Raw genomic sequence first — 19721 nt, 5'->3', positions numbered from 1 at the left:
AGCCGCGGGCCTTTATTTTCGGTTTGGGCGGGAAAAAAAAATACTTTAATTGATATGATGACGGTATGCGTAGACCGAAGTTTTTTTTTTTCCTCCCCTCAAAGCTGCTTTTAAACGCTCAACAACAACAAAGTCGGTGTGACTGCAAAGACCTTATCCAGCTCTTTCTCCCGTGTTTCTTCTCCTGTCGGATTATTTTCCCCATTTTCACACGTGGGAATGGTTTCACCCCTGCTTAGTATTCTCACATTGTAGCAATTCCAACAATGAACCGACACGCCATTCAAGTAGAGGGGTAAGCCAGGCAAAGTTGCAGAGCCTATCCTTCTAGGCTGCCATGCCTCTGATGAATGGCTGTAAATTCTGTGCTCTTCCTTCACCAGTCATAATTGATTGCATATATATACGTGTATAGCGTCATCACAGACGTTGGAATACACCCAAAACACGCATATATATATCTATATATGTATATATATATAGATATATATATATATATAGATATATTTACAAACGTGCATCTTGTATAATCTTAAAGTATTTACCTATCTGCACAGATGTTATTTATGCCGCAGAGATACTGTTTATATTGTCCCCCTGAAACATTTCAGTCAGATTCTGACAAAGCTGAGAAAACGGCGCGATTTCTAATAAAACTCTACTACTCTCTTAGGGGACATTGCATGGGACAGTCCAGTCCTCCTGGGGTCAGCAAAGAGATGGAGAGGGAAAAAAAAAAACCTAATTATGCTATTTATCCGGCTGATGTGTCGCAATCACTGTTCACACACACTCTGTCAGATTAAAAATAGAAGGCCCGAATAGAGGACATTAAGGCTAAGGGAATTATATAAACCTCAGGGGAGATTTCAAACTGAAGAAGGGGAAAGTAAACTATAGCGATTAATGGCAGCCATAAACAAGAGCAGCCTGTCCCACCCTATTAGAGGTCAACAGTATCCCCAATAATAATAATAATAATAATAATAAAGGTAATTATACATATATTATACATATATAAGAAATAGGGCCTTCTTATGTTTGGTATAGAACCGTTCCAATACATGACAATAATAATAATATTAGTAATAATAATAATGATATAATCATCATCACAAAAAAATAACTTTTTTCTTCTTATTAAGTTATTTTTTTCTTCTACACAGTTCCATCTTTGATTTCAAAAAAATAAAAAAGTGTTTGAAAAAATTGTATTGCATTTTATAAAAGTAATTTTTTCTTCATTTGTGTTCTTAATGTCGTTTAGGTATGCATGTATGTATTATTATTGTTGTTGTTGTTGTTATTGTTATTTTTTGTATAGCCGCTTGCCAAATTTCCTTCAAATTAGCTATAATCCTTATAATAACTGTGACAATTGTATGTGGCCATTGGCTTCACTTCTTTTTTTCCCCTTTCTTTTTTCTTTTCCTTTTTTTTCTTCCATCAGGCCATTTGATCGGGGATGGGTCTCTGTGACGGATTAGCCGAGTCTCCCCTGAAATTAGGAGCAAGTGTGACACCTACCTGCAGAAGTTGGAAGAGTTAGCGAGCAGTGCCTTGCTACAGGCTACGCGCTATCATAATATCCTTCTGCATCTGCTGTGTGCATGACAGCATTCTCGCTTTACTTCAAACTAATGTTTCACATCTAACGCGCTATTAAAGAGGCTCTCCATTAATGATATATAATAGGGCAGTATGTTCTAAATGCATCGCCGCGTCCCTTTTAACAGCTTTGCCACGCCTTTGGAAAATAGCAATGAGGTCTAAATTTGGCATAAAATCGAGCTCATTACGGAGTTCACCACCTGATTGCTCTGCATAAAACACGGGAGGTAATTGGGTTAAATGAGTGGTCCTTGGTATTGTTATTATATCAATGTCCACATTTAGAAGTCTGCTCAAGAAAAGGGGGAAAAAAATGAGGCCTTGTGAGCATTTCCAAGAAAAGAAAAAAAGACACAAGTCTCAGATTAAACTGTAAGTGTTTTGCTCGAATCGTTCTTTTTTTCATTCGTTGAAACTCCATGAAAATGTGCCAAAATAAAACGGCTCTTTATGTCAGATATTCCAACGTCCTCTTTTTTTCCTTTTTCTTTTTTTTCTTCTTTTTTTGCAGGCCCCTTTTTTGTTTCAAGTTCGCCAGAGTTCTCATTGCCATGTTTTTTTTTAATAATTACCGTTGAAACATCTGTCACGGTGATAAATTGAATTATATCTTCGCATAGATTAACTGACAGTTAAGCATTTTAGACACGTATCAGGCATTACCAACTTCATCCCCCCCAAAATAATCGCTGCACAAATATATATATATTTTTTATCCATAATTTACTTCAAAGATAGTGTGTTGTCCATTTTAAATACAAAAATGCTACATTAAATATACATGTTAGTCTTTAATACAAATAGACTCAGGCGGCTGCAGCGATTAAGACCATTCTTGTTACATTTTAAGATTAACCATTCAAAACTTAAAAAAAAAAACGAGGATAAGCATTTACTCAGAAAATAACTGTTCTCAGAATTTGCTTCACCGTTGCTCTTTTTTTCTTATCTTTTTTTTTTAATGCAACCAAAATAAATAAATGTCCGTAGTGAGTGGAAAATATTCAGGTATTAAATGTTCGACATACCTTTCTTTAGTTCATAAGGGGATTCTTTACAAAGATCTACCTGCGTTTGGCCTCTGACTTTCTGGCTCTCCCTTACCAAAGCCTCAGCTCTATTTAACACAGTCTGGTTTAATCCATTGAAATGTGCCGTGGAGCCCGTGGTTACCGAGCCGTGGTTACCGTGAAGGTGTCCAAAACTGCCACCATAGTTCGTGTAGCCAGGGTAGAAAGCGGAGGTGTAGTACAGAGGCCTGGATAGGACTGTGCTGTTGGGGAGCGGGCACTGAGGGGATGATCGTGATGGAGAAGCGCTAGTGCCTATTACAGTGCTCTGACCCAAACCAGGGCAAGACTGTGACACCTCGCCGCTGCCCTTACACCTGTCTGAGGACGTGGCGATTTCCGCAAGGGACCAGAGTTTGGGTTTAGGAGCAGAGGGGGGCGAGTGGATAACAGAGGTCACGTTGCTGGTGACCGTACCCGATGCATGGCTCAAATCTGACGGCTTGTCTTGTTGCGCAAGCTGGTTCCCCCGGGGCATCGCTGAAGGAGACGACGTGGTTGGTTTCGCAGAATCCGGCAACAACTCTGTAGTCCGCTCCTCCTGGTCTTTTAACTCCGTGTCACTCAGAAGGTGATCCGTGTCTTTGCTATGGTTTTCTTCTTTAAATCTGTCACAGCCTATGTCCCCTGGGTTAAGAAGTTTGTGATCTAAAGCACACACACACACACACACACACACACAAGGAGACCACAGTTACTTCCAAATAAGCATTAAAATGTTCGTAAAACTCTAGCATGTGTTTCAGATGATTATCAAGCAATTAAACACAGATGCAAACTGAAAGTGGGTGTGCAAAAAAATATTTGGGTACCTTTGCACGTTTCTCTTGCAAATTATAATTGTGCTATAAAATGTTCTCATAAACATGTAAAAGCCTAAAAAGGAAAATGACCCCCCCCCCCCATAATTATGACTTATGAGTTTATTAAAGTCTGAGCATTCACTACACCGATTAAATGTATTTCAAGTATCAAAATAGCTTTTGCGATGATAAGAAGCGTTTGTACAACTGTAGCCGAATACCAGCTCAATTCACCGGCTGCAGCCTTATTATGCAGTTAAAGATAAATTGACTGCTAAATACTTTGCGTCACCAGCAATTTCAGCCACTGAGAAGTCAAACGAGGGGAGTTCAAGGTGATTATTATTTAAAGCAATTGTCCCATTATAAATAATATACAACCATTAACCAGCAATCAATTTTGCACCCTGAGTGGAAAGACTGCGATGAAAAATTGATGATTTTTTTTTTTTGCTCCCTTTTTTTTCCTGCACCACCGACCTGCTTCCGTGTCTGTGGAGTCTCCCTTATCTGTGGGCTTGTTTGGCTCGTCGTCGTCGTTTTTCTCCAGATCGATATTTTCGTCCTCCTCCTCGTCCTCGCTCCGGTTCCGAGGAGTCCAGGTCATTTTGTTCTCCTTCTTTAGCCTCCTCCTGGCGTTGGCGAACCAGGTTGACACCTGGGTGAGGGTCATTTTGGTGATGATGGCCAGCATTATCTTTTCGCCCTTGGTAGGGTAGGGATTTTTGCGGTGCTCGTTGAGCCAGGCCTTCAGGGTGGCGGTGGCGTCCCGGGTTGCATTTTTACGGTATGCTGGATCACCGTAAGGGTAGGTGCCCAAGGGTGCTGCGTAAGGATGGTATCCTATTGAGCCCGCCATGCCCGTAGTGTGGTCATAGGGAGAACTCTGTAATAAAAACGAGAAAGTGTGCAAAAGTTCTGTTATTCTTTAAACTGCTGCAAAATACTTAGAAGGACTTGCGGCACACAAACGTAAACACACGTGCACGACTCCACACATAAACACGCGCACGAATGGTCACGCAAGCACATACTCGTAATCGCGCAAGGGTGCACTGGCTTTAATCCAGCGGTTCGAGTATGGAGTCAATGTTTATGGAATGGTTTTGAACTTAATTGGATATTTGAAATGGGATTCGTGCTTCGGTGTTATTTATTTATTTATTTTTATTCTATTTTAATTTTTGTTTTCTTCATGTTAACGCGATGTGATTATTGCTGTTGCTACTGAAATAGAACATTTTCCAATTAGAATAACATAAAAACATTATGCGCGGTGGCCCTAAAATTCTTTTTCCTTGCCTGTTAAACAGCGATCAATCTTTAAGCAGTAGCAAATGGGCCTATAAAACAAATATGAATTACTTACGTGGTAAGAGATCGCTCACAGGCAATATGAGACAATTAAATAAAATTGTTTTTAGCCTTTTCTTCCCCGCAAGTTTTACTATTTAAGTTTTATATTTGGACCAACTAATGGACTTACAAGAAAGAAACGCAGCGATGTAAGCTGCCGTCCGTTTCGTTCGGTCAGGAGCTTAGAAGCTTCGGCAAGACATTGCCTAATCTATTAAAAACTACTATTAATTTCAAAGCCACAACAGTACACGACCTTTTTTAGATTAGTTACATTTACTCAGAAGTATCTTTTCTGGACATGAAAATCTCTACTTTTCTATCCACGTACTTTTCTGTGACGCACATTTCTTCTCAATGGCTTGATTCCGACTGCGCAACACACACCTAAGGGTTCTATAACGAGTTAATTCCCCTCGCTTTTGCTACCTATTAGACTGAATAATCACCTTTAGTGTACTCACCACATATGAGGTGAACGTGGCAGCTGCCGCCGCGTCTGCATTATATGGCAAGTGGGAGTTGTAGCCTGGCGAGGCGCTGGTGAACGCGGTAGATCCGGCATATGGCGCAAACGCAGATCCCGAAGAGGATCTCCCAAGTTCCTCGGTTCTGGGTCCCGATATAACACTGGTGCTGTACGCGGGGCACGAATACAGGGCTAATGAAGCGGACGGCTGGTACAAGTAGCCCTGAGGATATGCCATGCTGGAGTCTGGAGAGTATAAGCCACCTAACTTGTGCACTTTCCCCCCTTTATTTTCTCATGCGCTGATGTCGGAGCGCATAGAGCTGTATCTGCAGCCCGCTGTCTCCCCCCCTTCTAAATGGCAATTGTCAAGGCAAAAAGTAATTTTTTAAATGAAAATAAGCTTGGATATTGGGTGGATTTTTTGGTCGCTGCCAGTCAGCCAGTCAGCCACTGTCCGCCGGAGGTTTGGTCTTGTTTTGTTTTCTGCTGCTCCCTTATCGGAGTTGAATCCTCGCTCTCATGCCCATGCAGAAGTTTTTATTATTTTTTTTTTCTTTGCCAGTCGGACGGGGGCTTTGCTTGGGAAAATGTCCTGCCAAGATGCTAAGTTGGAAATTGAGGATCCTGACGCCTACTACGCTGCACTCTACGCTCCTCCTCTCGGGGTGTAGTCACAGAAGGAAAAGGCAAGCTTATGCTGGGTAACCACAACTCTGCCCAAACCCATGGTCTCTCTCTCTCTCTCTCTCTCTCTCTCCCTCTCTCTCTTCTCTCTAACACCCCCTCCTTTCCGTTGCGTTAACTAACAACCCTTCTCATTCTCTATTTCTCTATTTTTTCTTCTTTAACAAGGCTTGTTGCTGTAAGTCTCAAGTGCGCCTTGCAGCCCCCCCTTTGGATGGCGACACCATGCGAGTCTGTCAACTCCCAACTTTCTTCTTTTTCTTCCAAATAGGAAGCCGTCACTTTCACACTTGATCAATAACAAGTCGGCTGTTGTATGCCAGGATATGGGCTCGCAAGATACCGGCAGGAATTAAAAAAGACGGTCCACCGCAGTGCTCTCTTTTTTGTTATTCTTTCTTTGTGCTTAAAAACGTCCTCATTTCACATATTTGCGTTAAATCAACAGACTGACGCCCCGCGATCTCCGTGCGCCTTGCATTAAAATCGGCAGTTGGGGTTTCAAATGGATTACTACAGTTGTGCAAGTCGACTTTCTAACGCACGACGATTGTTGCATTGGTAAGACAGTATAGCCTGTGACAAAAGTAAAAGTAAGGTGGCGCAAATTGTCCTCGAGCGACAACTGTGTGAGAATAGTTTTGTAGGTGAGAATTATTATTATTTTTTATCATGTCGACGGTTTTATGTTTTAATTGTGAACGCATGGTCGTCCACTCCGTGATCACGGCTATTTGCTTATTTTATTGTATTTTTTTGCAAATTATCCTGAAATGAACAAGTCGGATAAGCTACACTGCCAGAAACTCATGAACCTTCAAACCAGGGCAGAACAGTGCCAAGTGCACCGAATCTCACCGGACAAACTCATTTGATCGCTGTAGATGCATTTCTGTTCCTGAAAACAGATAAACGGCGTTAAATGTACCGCTTTTATCGTTAATTAGTTAAATATATTTAAATATATTTAATAAAGATAAGTCCAGGCATCATTATTAAATATAATAATTAACGGTCATTATTATTATTATAATTATTATTGGGACATAAATGTCGTTCTTTCACAAGTATGGAATACTAACTTGGATTCAAAATATGAGCTGAATTGTATTATTTTGTTTAGTATGTTTCAAACATCTAAAAGCCCATTCTCATTCTGGTGACTTTCCAGTTCAAGTCTCAGATAAGCCGAAAGGGATCGCTGTAGGCGCTGCTAAAGAGTGTGTGTGCACATATTGTCACGTGTTTCTTACGTTCCGAAAACCTCTAGAGAGCAAAGAATGATGACGGTGGTACAGTGGGAGAAGACTCAGACTTACGAGGGAGAGAAAGAGGGGAAAAAGAGAAAGATGGATACACAAAGCGATCCTACAGTATAGCCTAATCAGATGACAGCGATACCATGAGCCCTAGTTTCACAGCGCCCTGTAGTGATTAGACACTCAAGTAATTATTGAAACTTTTCTCATAATAACAGATGGTACTAATATACATATATATATATTTTCGTTTTTTAATTTACGTTAAAGTTCAAATAAAGCAGCAGTGTTAAACAGCCTCCTTATTAGAGACGTAAATGTATTTAATAGTGGAGTGATTGTGTGCCACGAGCTATAAAATTCCCATAACTGGAATATTGTGGGTTGTTTCATCCCGAAATATTTACTTATCTATTTATTTCATAAGATATAGGGGAAAAAAGTTTTGAGGGCCTAGGATGAAGGGTCTGTGTCATGTGTCCTCCTTAATGCGTTCTGGTTCAGTGTTGCTCTCTGAAGTAGGAGGAGGACCCATAATTTGAGATCACGGAGCCTATAATAGGAGTAGGGTTATGGCAACTGCTACCGCCTCTCAGCACTGCTCCGATAAAGGAGGAGGTATAGGTGAGTACAGTTTTGTCCATTTGTGTGTGTTTTTTAATGCGAAAAGGTATTTGAACTACGCAAATGTTCGCAATAGTCTGGGTTTAATCTTCATTTATATTTTAATTATTCTGATATTATCTGACTTTGTCTCTTCCTATTCGCTATCACTTCTTCTTCTTCCTCTTTCCCCCCTGAGTGAACTGCCTCCGTTTTGACGCATGGAAACGTTTTTAAGTGGCAAAGAAGAATTGAATGAAAGATGATGCATGCCACTTAAAATGCCTGAGGGAGCAAGCGTAATCTAAATTGGATATAGAAGCTATTATTACACAACATTATGCGTTGTGGCGGACTAATTGCGTGGCTGGGTGCGTTAAACAGTCAGTTAATGTCGAGTGGCAGACAGGTTTCTGGAGCGCACAAGGTCAGCTGTACTGCTCCCAAGCCTTTAGTGGTATACAGAAAAATGCTTGAAGTATTCATGGGATTTTTAACCATTCTAAATCTGTGTCCTAAACCGATTAGTTGACACCAATTTTTCTTTGATGTATTAGCTGAGGGCTTTTGCCACTTGGAAGCCAATTGAAATTCAAAACAGTTTTCGCTCCAAATGCTGTGGGGAGATCTGCTGCAAATAATGGATGTAATTTATTTTTGACCTTGCTTTTTTTTTTTTTCTCTCAAAAGGGAGGGTTGTTAAATGATTAAACATATGTGCACTAGCTCTTGACTAAACAACTAGCATTTGATTGGCTATTATTAGTTTTGCATTATAGAGCTGTAAATTTCCATATTTCTTAAAGTGTTATATAAGTGATAAGCATGACTAAAATTGTTATTCCTTTTTTTACTGCCCAATTCACTCTTAAAAAGTTGCTGTTCTTGGTGTTATTTTTCCTAAATGAATTAAAATAATAATAATTGACTCTTTGTTTTTGTTTTTGAATCCCAGATCCACGTTGATGAAGTCACCAAGCAGTCAGTGAAATGCACCCTAACCTTCAAACACACAAGCACACTTGCGAATACACCTTAAGTTAAATAACCTTTTTCACATTTTGAAACGATAATTAAAAAACACAGGTGGATATATACTCAAAAAGTCAGTTCTGTGTTTATAGAACTGTAATAATTTATCCATTTTTTAACTCTTTTATAGTTTTTAAATATGCTGCATTGCTGCTATTCCTGGTTTTTTTTTATTCGAGATAGAATCCCTTAATGTTTTACTTAGTATCACCACTTTTCCTCACACAAACTGATGCCCATGATTCGATGGGCTGATTTGACTTTAATAATCATACAATTTACATGAAGCACAATAATATGGCTTTCAGGGGAGAGAATCTATTTTTTGATCTCCTTTCTGTTCTTGTGATCTCTTTTTCTTTTATTGACCTGAATGAAGATGTATGGAGTGAGAGTGTGTGTGTGTCTTCGGTTTCCTCCTGATGGGGTATATCAGCTCCCCCCTCTTCTCCCTACTCCCCACGATCCCCGCAAGGCTGAATGGCAGGCCTCTGGATTGGCTAAGTGATGAAATGATGACCCTATTATGGGAAGCGATTCCAAAATGAGAGATATCAGACGAAGATTACACCCCTCTCTCACTGCCACGCCATCCTCCTGCAATACACTGCCAGCTGCGCAGATGATGATTGATTCGCTTGAGATGGATCACAGGAAGCACCCATTGATTTTTCTGTGTTTTATCAAAAATATTTATTTACAGTTGTATCCATAGGGTGTATCCAGACTCAACCCATACTTCGTTCTCCAAATGGGGGTTGGTATAAAAGAGATAATTCCCCCTGTTCCATGACAAGACGAATGACCTGAAGTATTACTTCAGAAATGAGTCAATAGGCTCAGTGAGTAAATGAATATTGATTGGATATAATGAAGCCTGAGTGTGAATATGAGCCCTGTTGCAGACTTCACTCCAGTGATGCTGAACCTCTCCAACTGAGTATTTTGCAGACCTGCATGCACAGCTGGGACTAAATACACCTCATTCAGATGGTGAATCAACACACTCAACATTCAACTTTTCCTGTGTATTTTGATTCATGATCTGAGAGTGTCCATACTTGACTCGCTTCTTATCAGATCTATGGCTAAATAGCATGTTTATGGTGAAGGTACTATAGGTGCCATATGGCAATAATCCAAGACTCATGTTACTTAAAAGCTCTGGAGACATGTAGGAGGCATTTCTGTGTCACCTTTACAAAGGTAAACTGATACAACATACAAATCAAATGACAACTAGAATGCTAAAACCACAGTGTGGGAGCTGTGCCCTAGATATTTGCACTGACTTAATCCAATTGAAATAGTATGAGTGAGTTGCAGGGGCTCCCAGGTCTGTTGCTTGCTTATGTATGTGATGCATAATAGAAGTTGACGAGGTTGGTGATAGATCACAGCCCAGGTAATGTAAACACATTAATCCCTCAGGGTTCATGTGCATGTTCTTTCTCTCCTTTTCTCTTATATCAGTTCCTCTCTCTCTATCTGTCTTTCTCTTTCTCTCTCTTCAAGCCCCCATCCTCCCCCCTCCACGTTCATCATCTTCCCTAAACGCGTTAGTGGAGCACAAACCAGAAGCAGCCTTAATCTGTCAACATGCCCTTTAATTGGAGGGAGAAAACAACACGTGCTTCTGGTTATGCCATTCCTAAGTGCACATGCCAAAGAAACACAGAGTTCATGGAAGAAGTGATCCCGGGAGAGCAGGGCATAATTAAAAGTATCTTTTAATAGGCTTGTAATGCTGAGCCTGACTCTTGTTGCTTTAAGTAGAGGGCGAACTCTGTGGCTGGAGACGGACATGCAAGGGGCTTCTGCTGAGGGAGCCTGTAAACGATACATTGCCTCGTCGTCATCAGACATGCAGTCTCTGCCTCAGTTACCACACTCGAGATGACAGCCACTTTCCACCCCTGCCGCGGACACCTTGGCTTACCCGTTGCCGTGTTCTTTTGTTCTCAGAATGAGAGATTCTCCTCCACAGCATCACCTCTCCTCATCTCCTTCGCAGCCACTTTGGCAAGTTGTGTTCTACCTCCTACTCACAGCACCAGCGGGGAGTGAGAACTGGGACTAAGAGGTTGATTTGGGGCCTGCTACACTGTAATCAAATGAGACTGCTTAGGGGAGAGGAGAAGGAGGAGGTGGAGTATTATGTTCTGTCGTGCATTCCACTGCAGCATTGTTGCTTTTTTGTTTTTGTCAGGGCAGGCTTTGATGCTGTATCCTCTTACCTTTGTAGTCCCGGTAGCCATGTTTCATAAACACGGAATGGGAAACATCCTCAGCATTAGAAATTTAGATTGCTGCTTTCCTCCTGCCACTCTGCATTCCGCACGTGCCCGGTCGCATTCTCCATCTCCCAATGCTGAGGTATTAAGTTTCCTCTCCCATGCCTCTGATACATTTAAACATCTTACAATCAGTCCCTTTTATTCGGTGTGTCATGTATAATCTGCGGAAACAACAATGCCAACATGGCTCTATGTTGCTCTCGCTCTCTTGGTACTTAAGGAGTCTGCTGTCACTGTTTTGTTTCAGGACAATTGCACTTGCAAAATGCTTACTTGCTTTAAATTGAGAAGTTGCTAGGTATTCAATTTAGAACTTGTCTTCATTATTAAGAATGTAATATTAATGTCAAGCTATCTTTCTTTGTATTTTCACACAGGGAATAGGCAGTGCACTGGTTGTCTTTGTAGTTAACCGAAAGTCTCAGTGGGATAACAGTGTATTATAATCTTTAATCTATCTTAACTCATTAAAATGCTGCTGCCCATATTTTATTGTCTCGTTGCAATTTTAGTGATATGAGAGAAATTTCATGCGTAATTGAATATTTAAATGTCAGACACTGACGAGAATCATTGCAAAGTCCTGAAATTACTGCCACATATAGGTATATAATATACTTAAGAAAAAAAGTTAGATAAGATGCAAATCTGTATTTGTCAGCAGAATCGTCCTCTGTAACACACTGTGCCTCAGTTCTCTCTTTTCTTCTACCTCTTCTTCTTCTTGGAAAGTAACCATTTTGTCCGACATCTGACACACTGCCCTGGGTTATTGAGCCAGACGTGGAAATCCAAAGCGGAGATGCTCTCCTTAATGCCTGACACCTGGTGCAGATTTGGAAGGGATTGCACTACAGGTACTGTCTTACCTCTTCACCAATCCCAGAAAGTCCCTTAGGTATTTCCTTTTCTTTCCACGGCTGTGTTTGTTTCTACTCTTCTTTGCCACCCAGGTATCAAGCCTCTGTTAGCTGGCCCCTGTGTTGGGATTAAGTTCAGAAGGTGTTGAAAAATGATACCTATCATCCCTTTGATAAATATGATTCTGATTTGTTCAGGTATTTTTAAGGCCTCAAAAAATATAAGTAGGATTAAAAACCTTTCTAAGTATACGTTACATTTTCAGTGGGATAAAATGAAAGAAAGATTTCCTGTCCAGGAGCCAGAGCTTTTTTTTTTTCTACTTTAAAAATAAAGTAAATGATAGCAATTGAAGAAAGGGAATAGTTTGCGCACAATGCTGTCACTGATAAGTTAAATCTGACAGTTCTTTCATTTGACAAAAAAGGAGTTCAGTTTTCTGGAATGATTACTGAAACATGTCTGATGCTAATATTATTAAACTGCTAATTCCACTTCTGATCCTGTTATTTGTTCTTCTCTTGCCACACCCTCTGTCAGGGTATGCTTTACAAGTGGACGCTACTCTGGAGTGTTGCAGCTCACCTTACCGCTTGCAGTCACATCTGCAGACTGTGCTGGAGCAGAATGGCTAGCGAACATAAACACAGCAAGGACATCAAAGGCCGGCAGGTTGGGCTATACCACCTGAGCATGCTGATTGCAGTGCAGTTCAGTATCATCTGACTGGTGAAAACAGAGGATTTTGTTGCACCAAGTTGAGACATTTAACAGAAGGTTCCAACCAGAATTTTTTGTTTATTTGTTTAAAAAAATAAAAATAAATGAATAAATAAAAGCTCAAAACACAAGCCTTTTGGCCTATGAATGGCAAATTATAATTCAGTCCTGGATAACTCAAGCAACACAGATAAACTGTGAGCTGTACGCCACAATAATGTAACAGTCTTTCCTGGATAATAATATAATAAGCAAGATAAGCAAGTGCACACTTGGTGAGCTTCATAGGCACACTGTTTATGTTGACACATGCAACTCTCTTCCTGATGCAAATGCAATCTAAACATTAAGCAAAGGGAAGGCAAGCGTAGCCCATAAAGGCTGTGAGCTCCAAACACTTTGAACAGACAACTATCACTAATCACTCCCAGAGCAGTGCGGCGTGTAATTACTCTGCCAAACGTTTGCCTTTCACAGCTTAGCACTAGGAGCCCTGACCCTGCGCTTCCCTGTCTTTCCTCACCACCGTGCATGTGGAAGGGGAGGACCCCCACCACCCCCCGCCTGCTCCTCTTTCCCCTTTCTCTTTAGCAAGGGGAAAGGCAAGCTGAGCTCCCTCTCAGTATTTAGAAAAAGAGGGGGGGAGAAGAGAGGGGGAAAAAGAGAGGGAGAAAGACAGGAAGGGAGAAGACTGAGGTTGGTGCTTCCGGCTTTGTGGGAGCCCATTTAAACAGGCTTTGAAACCCTAGCCATCCGGAGATCAGAAATAGCCTTATTGACTGCATGGGCCCAGAAGTGACTGAGCACACAGGGTTCTTAAGAGTTCACTCTTCCTCGCTGCTTGGAACAGGGGGGTGGGCACCACATGCTGAGGTCCTCTACAAAGATTTTGGACATAAATTTTACATCAGGGGAAAATATTATTTTTACAGCTATTTTTAGTGTCGCATGGTTGTATCTCAATTTTTGTGCTGTTGTAGGATTTGTGTGTGTGTGTGGTTTATTTTAGTTATTTTTTATTTTATTGTTTGGAGTGACAGACATCTAATTCTACTTTTTCCCCTCAGTCTTATTTATTGATATTAGTAATGCAGCTGTCATTCCGCAATGAGATCTGTCCTCTGTCTGGGTGAATGCTGATAAGATGACACAATGCAAATATGAAGTGTGATGGAGCCGCCTTGGCAAGCAGGTACAGAGTGTGCAGGGACCAGCATCCCATAATGACTATTAGCTGGATTTCACAGCCTGCTTCTGATCTCTTTCAGTGACAGGGGCCTTTATAAGAGGCTGGGTGTGTCACTGCCCCTCCTAATGGCTCTCATATACATGTGCATATGCACCGAAATGGCATATACACAAAGAGGAATATCATACTTTGTACAATAAGTGTAATTCTATTTGGCATCATTGTGAACTTAAAAAAAGACACTTTTTGTATCACAAAAATGGTGATAGATTTTCTCCTTTTTAATTTATTTATTTATTTTTAGTTTTTATGAATAAATGAAATCAGATTGCTATATATTCTAAGCTGGCCCACTGGCACAATGAAACTGAACTTCATAGTAGAAATGATCCTTTCAGCATATTATCGATACATAATGTATCGTTATCTTAATTTCACCACTAGTCATCTTTACCATATTGTCATATTCTTCACCACTGCTGTAAAGGCTCATTTAGATTCGCAGAAGCTTAAAGAGCTCTCTCAGTTGCTGCTTGTATAAGCTTTTGAGAGAGTCCCGTTTTATCACTGATGTAGTAATTTCACTTCATCAGTCAGTTGTGACTAAAAATACATCAGGGATTAGCTTCATGGCCAGACTATCTTCCACTGCTTTGATAACATAATGGGGGCTGGTGCTTGTGGTTACAATCATCTGATATAGGTTCATAACATTCGAAACTACACTTACAATACTACGGGCTTTTTGAAAGAGAAGAATAGAGTGTGATCTTCTTAAACTCTCATGAAAATTGTGTGTTTTCCCTTTTAATTCCTTTGTAGGAGCATTTTGCAAAGATGAAAATTCCTCCCACCCCCACTCGTTCCCCTTTCCAGTTTCTATTCTACACAAATTAGCTATGGTCCTGGAGGGCAAAATGACAAGAGGTTACTGGAAGACTATGTGTTTAATTAATTGAAAAATGCTTAAATTGCTTTTACAGTTGTTATGTGGAGTGAAAAAAGGGAATCCATGTTGCCAGTACTCAACCATAATTAGCACCCGCGGGAATTAAATATTTAGCATTAGCTGTGTTGCGGCACTTAGGACACAAATTTCTATTTTAACTATGAAAGCGAGCCTGTCTTAAGTGCATGAGTCTGTGTGGACAGCTGTGCAAAGGGGAACAGCACAGGATATTTCAGCGAGACACCCCAGTGGCATTTCGGGTCCTTCCACATCACATGTGTAAGAGATATGGCAGTTGTATTCCCAGGGGTTAGGCATTACTCAGAGTATTTAGTTTTCTAATTAGGCTGAGGGCCTTCGTCCATGCCTACCACCACCATGGGAGCCAATGAGAATTTCCTCTCTTATATGTCAACACTGAGACACAGAAAGAGGGGAAAAAACGGGAATGAAAAGAAGGAGATAATCAGGACGCATGTGTGAAAATGAGAGAGATGTACACATGGTTGAAGGAGAAATAAAAGACCCGCAGAAAAGCCTTTGTTTATTCCAACTTTAATTACACATTGCATTTAATGACTCCACTGGTGTGTTTGAGGCTGGAGAGGGAGAAGCTGTTGAGCCTTAATGATCTGTAGTAGTGGATGTCAGCCGAGCCATTGGAGGCTTAAAGCCCATTTTTAAAACTCCCTTTTTGTTTGGGCCTAGAGGCGACAGCGCAAATGGAGTTCATGCTAAGCCACACTAGGCTAGACTTAGGGACTACTTCACTGTCTGGTCAGCCAATTTCTCAAAGGGCCAGGCCATTTGGAGGCATCAGCAGCTGACCGCAGCAACTGTTAAACTTGTCAGCGTGCATCAGGTTACCCACTAATGAGAAGTAATAAAGGTTATCCCAACTTTTTAAGTGTTTGATCTTTGTGCACAGTGGGATTTAAACATAACGCGCGGAAGGTGAACCAAGATTGGAATTGGAATTTGACCCCTATGTTATGTGTGAATGAGGATTTAGAAATAGACACAAATAATTAAAAGCTCAAGCTCTGAAACTTGGATGAATAGTTTTGGAATGTAACATATTGTGCGCTTAACTGATATAGATATTGTGGATTATTATTTTTTGTGCAGGGATGCAGGATTACAGGATTACAACCAGGCTTGAAGATTGTCTAAAATCATAGTGGCCAACAATGGTTTCTGCCAGTATACAACAATCGGGCAGCACAAGCTGTATTTTTGAGAAATTGCATCTCGCTCTGGGGAAGCTGCATCTTTACTATAATGTACTAATGCTGGGTTGAATCACTGAATCATGTTCAATTAACACAACTGAATGTATGACCCTTTGAGATGCAGTGTTATTTGTTTTGACACACAGCTCTCAAAAAACGTACCCACCCCATCTTCAGTGCAGAACGTTAAAACCCCTTGTTCTGTAAAACAAATTCTCCGGATTATTCAAAGCTGTGAGAATTAAGATGGAAAAATCCATGCGTAAAATTACCGTCCATTCAACTTGAGGCAATATTTTCCTCTAGAGGCAAATATGTTAATTGAGCTTCCTAAAGTAGCTCAATCCTCAGGTTATTTAATTTCCCCAAAAGCCTTAGCTGTGCTGGGGTTGGTGGGGGGTGTAAAATTCTTTACACCAGCAATATTGTCATCAAGGGAAAAATAGCAGCAATGAGAAGAAATGGAAAAGAGCATACTGGTGGACGTTGAATAACTGTTAGGTCATGAGGTATATATATACACACATATACATAATAAAATGAATCATGAGATCATGCAAAAATTTCTTAGATGTTAATGTAAAAGCAAGCTGCTAAATCACTAGTTTTCTGCCAGAAAATACAGTTTTGAATAACTCTAAACTGAGCTTAACCTGCCAAAGAATCATCTTCATAACTGTCATGTCATCTAATTGCTTCTGTCTGTTTTCCCCAAAGGCTGCGTCCAGTTCTGTCACTGGTCCTTAGTGCTCCAGCAGCCTGGTCAAAAAGACATCCTGGCAGGGTCCCAGGGTGGATGCATCGCCCACGCACGCTGCTCTTGCCAGATCCCAGAAGTCTTTGTGGTGAACCACTGACCGTGCTGCTCCCTATTTTCTTCCAACCCAGCAAATAATGTGTCAGAAAAAGATTATTGATAGCCCATAAAAGAAGAGGCAGAATGTTGTTGCCGCTCTGCTCCAACTTTAAAGAACAATACAAGTGCTAAACCATCAGTTTCAATGGTGCACTGCTCCTGAAAGAGCACAGCATTTATTTTTCACATTGTTGTTCAGTTTGAATAAAAGGTGCTACAATTGGAACATGAACAGACAACAATTACTTCTATTTTTTAAATGCTGCTTCATTTTCCTTTACATTTGAAACCTTGTAGCGAAGTTGGCAACTTTGTACTGTGTCTATTCAAAAGAAAAATGAGATCCCTCGAAAGGAACATTGAAATTTTCTCCATGCTCCGTTGAGTCATTCACATTTTTTGCCAACTTTACCAGACACTGGCGAAGCTGTTGCTCATCTGGCCTAAATGTGGCCTGAGTGGGTGATTCTCAGACAGATGAGGGAAGGTATATTTACAGAATTAACGATGCACTCCATCGGCCACACAACAGCTGCCTGCTACACTTAGCTAATTGAGACTGCAGGCCCATTCCCATTTGCAGAGCACCGTGATTGAACAGTTGGGCAGCTTTATGTGTGTTTTTGCTCTCCTCGGGCTTGAAATCAACACTGACGCTCCCATGCAAAAACAAACACTTGTTCAAGCTGACTGTGTGTTGTGGCACCGCTTGTGAGAAATCTGCCTTTTTTGTTGTTCAGTGTTTCACTTTTAACGTTGTTCATCCGTCTTATCAACATGTTTGTTTTCAGGGAGGCAGCGGATGATGTGTTGGCGAGATAGAGCAAGGTTCATCTCAGCAGTAATGCTGTTAAATGAGAGAAGGAGCGGGTGTTTCAAGTCTGTGTGTGTATATACAACACTGTTTTGCTGTAAAATCTGTGTTTATGTTCACTGCAGGCATAATTCACAGTGTGTGTTAAAGGGCTCCGGGCCATGGAGGCACGCGACTGGCAGCTTTTTCTCCCCATTGTAAGAAAACAGAAAAAAAAAGAATGAAAAAGAGTTTGGATAAATAACACTTTAATATGTTATGCATGCAAAAAACAGATCACATTTAGATTTGTGACATATCTGAAATTTCACGTCACGGCTAATTTTTCTTTTCAGGCTCTGCCTCGTGTAGGTTATATATTCTCAGTCAAATCCAGATGTCAGTAACTTATACAAACCCAGACATAAGCAGGGTATCACAACGTATAATAGGAATCATGGGCCTTTGATTTTTGGTTTTCCTATTGGAACACCTGTCACTTTTTGGCAAGGGCACACCACAGCACCAGGTCTTCTTTGGTAGCACTGGGAGGAGTGTGTGTGTGTGTGAGAGAATGAGTGAGTGTGAGAGAGCTGAAGATGAAACAGCCGCCGAGGAGGCAGTGATCACATAGACAGACGGGGTGAGTGACAGACAATACCTGCTGTAAAATTCCCTCACATCTCCCCTGATCTGTATTCATAGATCTCGGCTGCTATGCACTGCAAACTGTAGCCCACACCAGCGGGCCCTTTCCGCGCACCGCCCCGCTCAGTTTCACTGTTGCAACTCGCTACACAGACCACTTTTTCTTTCCTTCCCCAAATATTTACCATCTTTTGTTCTTTGTTTAAATGATGCTCTGATCACAAGGTGAAAGCTCAAAGGAACTCTATAACAAATATGGAATTTTTCCAGCTCTTTCAATCCATCGAATTCTGTAGGACTCTCCTTTAGAGTGTGTTTTTACACTTGAAAATATTTTGTATGTGTGAGATTATTAGTATTATTTTTGGGGCAGGTGGGGGTGTATTATTTTAATTTTGAGTATAAAAGAAAACATTTAATGTATATTTTGCTCCTTCCACTCACATGCCCCCTTTTTTGGTAATTCATTCACAAATTTTACATCTCGTTCACACTCAGTGAAAGTTCTTCAAAGGGACTTGCTCATGATCATTATCAGTGCCGTCAGAGGCCATGTTTTTGTGCCCCCCCCAACCACCACCACCACCGCAAACCTTGATGACTGACTCCAGGCCTAAAACTTCCTGAAACCTAAGTCATGTTTCAAGAGAAACACACACACTCCGAGGACACCACAACACAGGGGCTGCTCAAAGTGGATTAGGTTTGTTGTGGCAGATCTAGGTTTCAGGTTTGACTTGAGTAATGTGTCGTTTAATTTCTTCGGGAATTGTTTTGACAAAACAAGTTAGCGTAAAGTCGGAAATGTCGTCTAAAACAAAAAGGGTGTGTGTGTAACGTGTAGGATTTTTTTTTGTTTTCCTTTTTTTTTTTCTCTTCACACTCATGTGAAGCATATGTCAGTCATCAGCGGAGTGTTACAGTGGAAGTGACATCAGAACCCTGGAGGGCCTGCACTGCGAGAGAAGCTTTTTGATATGATTTCTGAGAACAGAGAGTTTAGTGAAAAGAAAGGAGTTTCTTGTGTCTCTGTTGTCGGAGGGGGGAGTCTTTCTATACAAATAGTGGAAGTGAACTGGAAGGTGCTCTGCCATGCTTTTACTGAATCTTTATCATTTTAGCTGTCAGCAGAGGTAAAAGCCGTGATTTGTGTTGCCAAATTACACATTTAGCATGACAAGGGTAATTATTATGACGTTAGCACACACAGATGGAGAAATGTTTGTCAGCTGTGATTATAATTACAATCATTTTGTGATACTGAAGCTGAATAGTGCTGCGTTTGA

At 40.8% G+C, this 19721-nt stretch overlaps 1 protein-coding gene and 2 long non-coding RNA genes across 3 annotated transcripts in view; 2 read left to right on the top strand and 1 right to left on the bottom strand.

Moving 5' to 3' along the window:
* LOC120721124 overlaps positions 1-2534 on the top strand; it is a 36461-nt gene extending 33927 nt beyond the window's left edge. The window contains exon 4 of the long non-coding RNA XR_005693117.1: positions 1451-2534. This is a non-coding gene — a long non-coding RNA (uncharacterized LOC120721124). The remainder of the gene's footprint in view (positions 1-1450) is intronic.
* On the bottom strand, positions 2316-5912 carry irx5a (iroquois homeobox 5a). The gene is made up of 3 exons (XM_040011210.1): positions 5305-5912; positions 3965-4370; positions 2316-3329 (listed from the first exon to the last, which is right to left on the bottom strand). The coding sequence occupies exons 1-3, from the start codon at positions 5545-5547 to the stop codon at positions 2623-2625; spliced, it is 1356 nt and encodes a 451-aa protein (XP_039867144.1). The 5' UTR covers positions 5548-5912; the 3' UTR covers positions 2316-2622.
* Positions 5913-6120: 208 nt separating this feature from the next.
* LOC120721122 lies at positions 6121-19213 on the top strand. Its single transcript, XR_005693115.1, has 2 exons — positions 6121-12044; positions 12589-19213. It is a non-coding gene; the product is annotated as an uncharacterized LOC120721122 (long non-coding RNA).
* The last annotated feature ends 508 nt before the right edge of the window (positions 19214-19721 follow it).

This window comes from Simochromis diagramma, unplaced genomic scaffold, assembly GCF_900408965.1.
Source record: "Simochromis diagramma unplaced genomic scaffold, fSimDia1.1 OVJJ01000603.1, whole genome shotgun sequence".
Classification (NCBI taxonomy): domain Eukaryota; kingdom Metazoa; phylum Chordata; class Actinopteri; order Cichliformes; family Cichlidae; genus Simochromis; species Simochromis diagramma.
Note: the sequence above shows the minus strand (reverse complement) of the source record. Positions and strands in the feature narration are given on the sequence as shown.

Excerpts from the sequence above, each read along its gene's own strand:
- irx5a (XM_040011210.1), bottom strand. The coding sequence starts at position 5,547 with ATGGCATATCCTCAGGGCTACTTGTACCAGCCGTCCGCTTCATTAGCC. Across the intron at positions 4,371-5,304 it reads CCACGTTCACCTCATATGTG|AGTTCTCCCTATGACCACAC; the intron begins GTGAGTACACTA and ends TTTTTATTACAG. Across the intron at positions 3,330-3,964 it reads CTCCACAGACACGGAAGCAG|ATCACAAACTTCTTAACCCA; the intron begins GTCGGTGGTGCA and ends TGTGTGCTTTAG.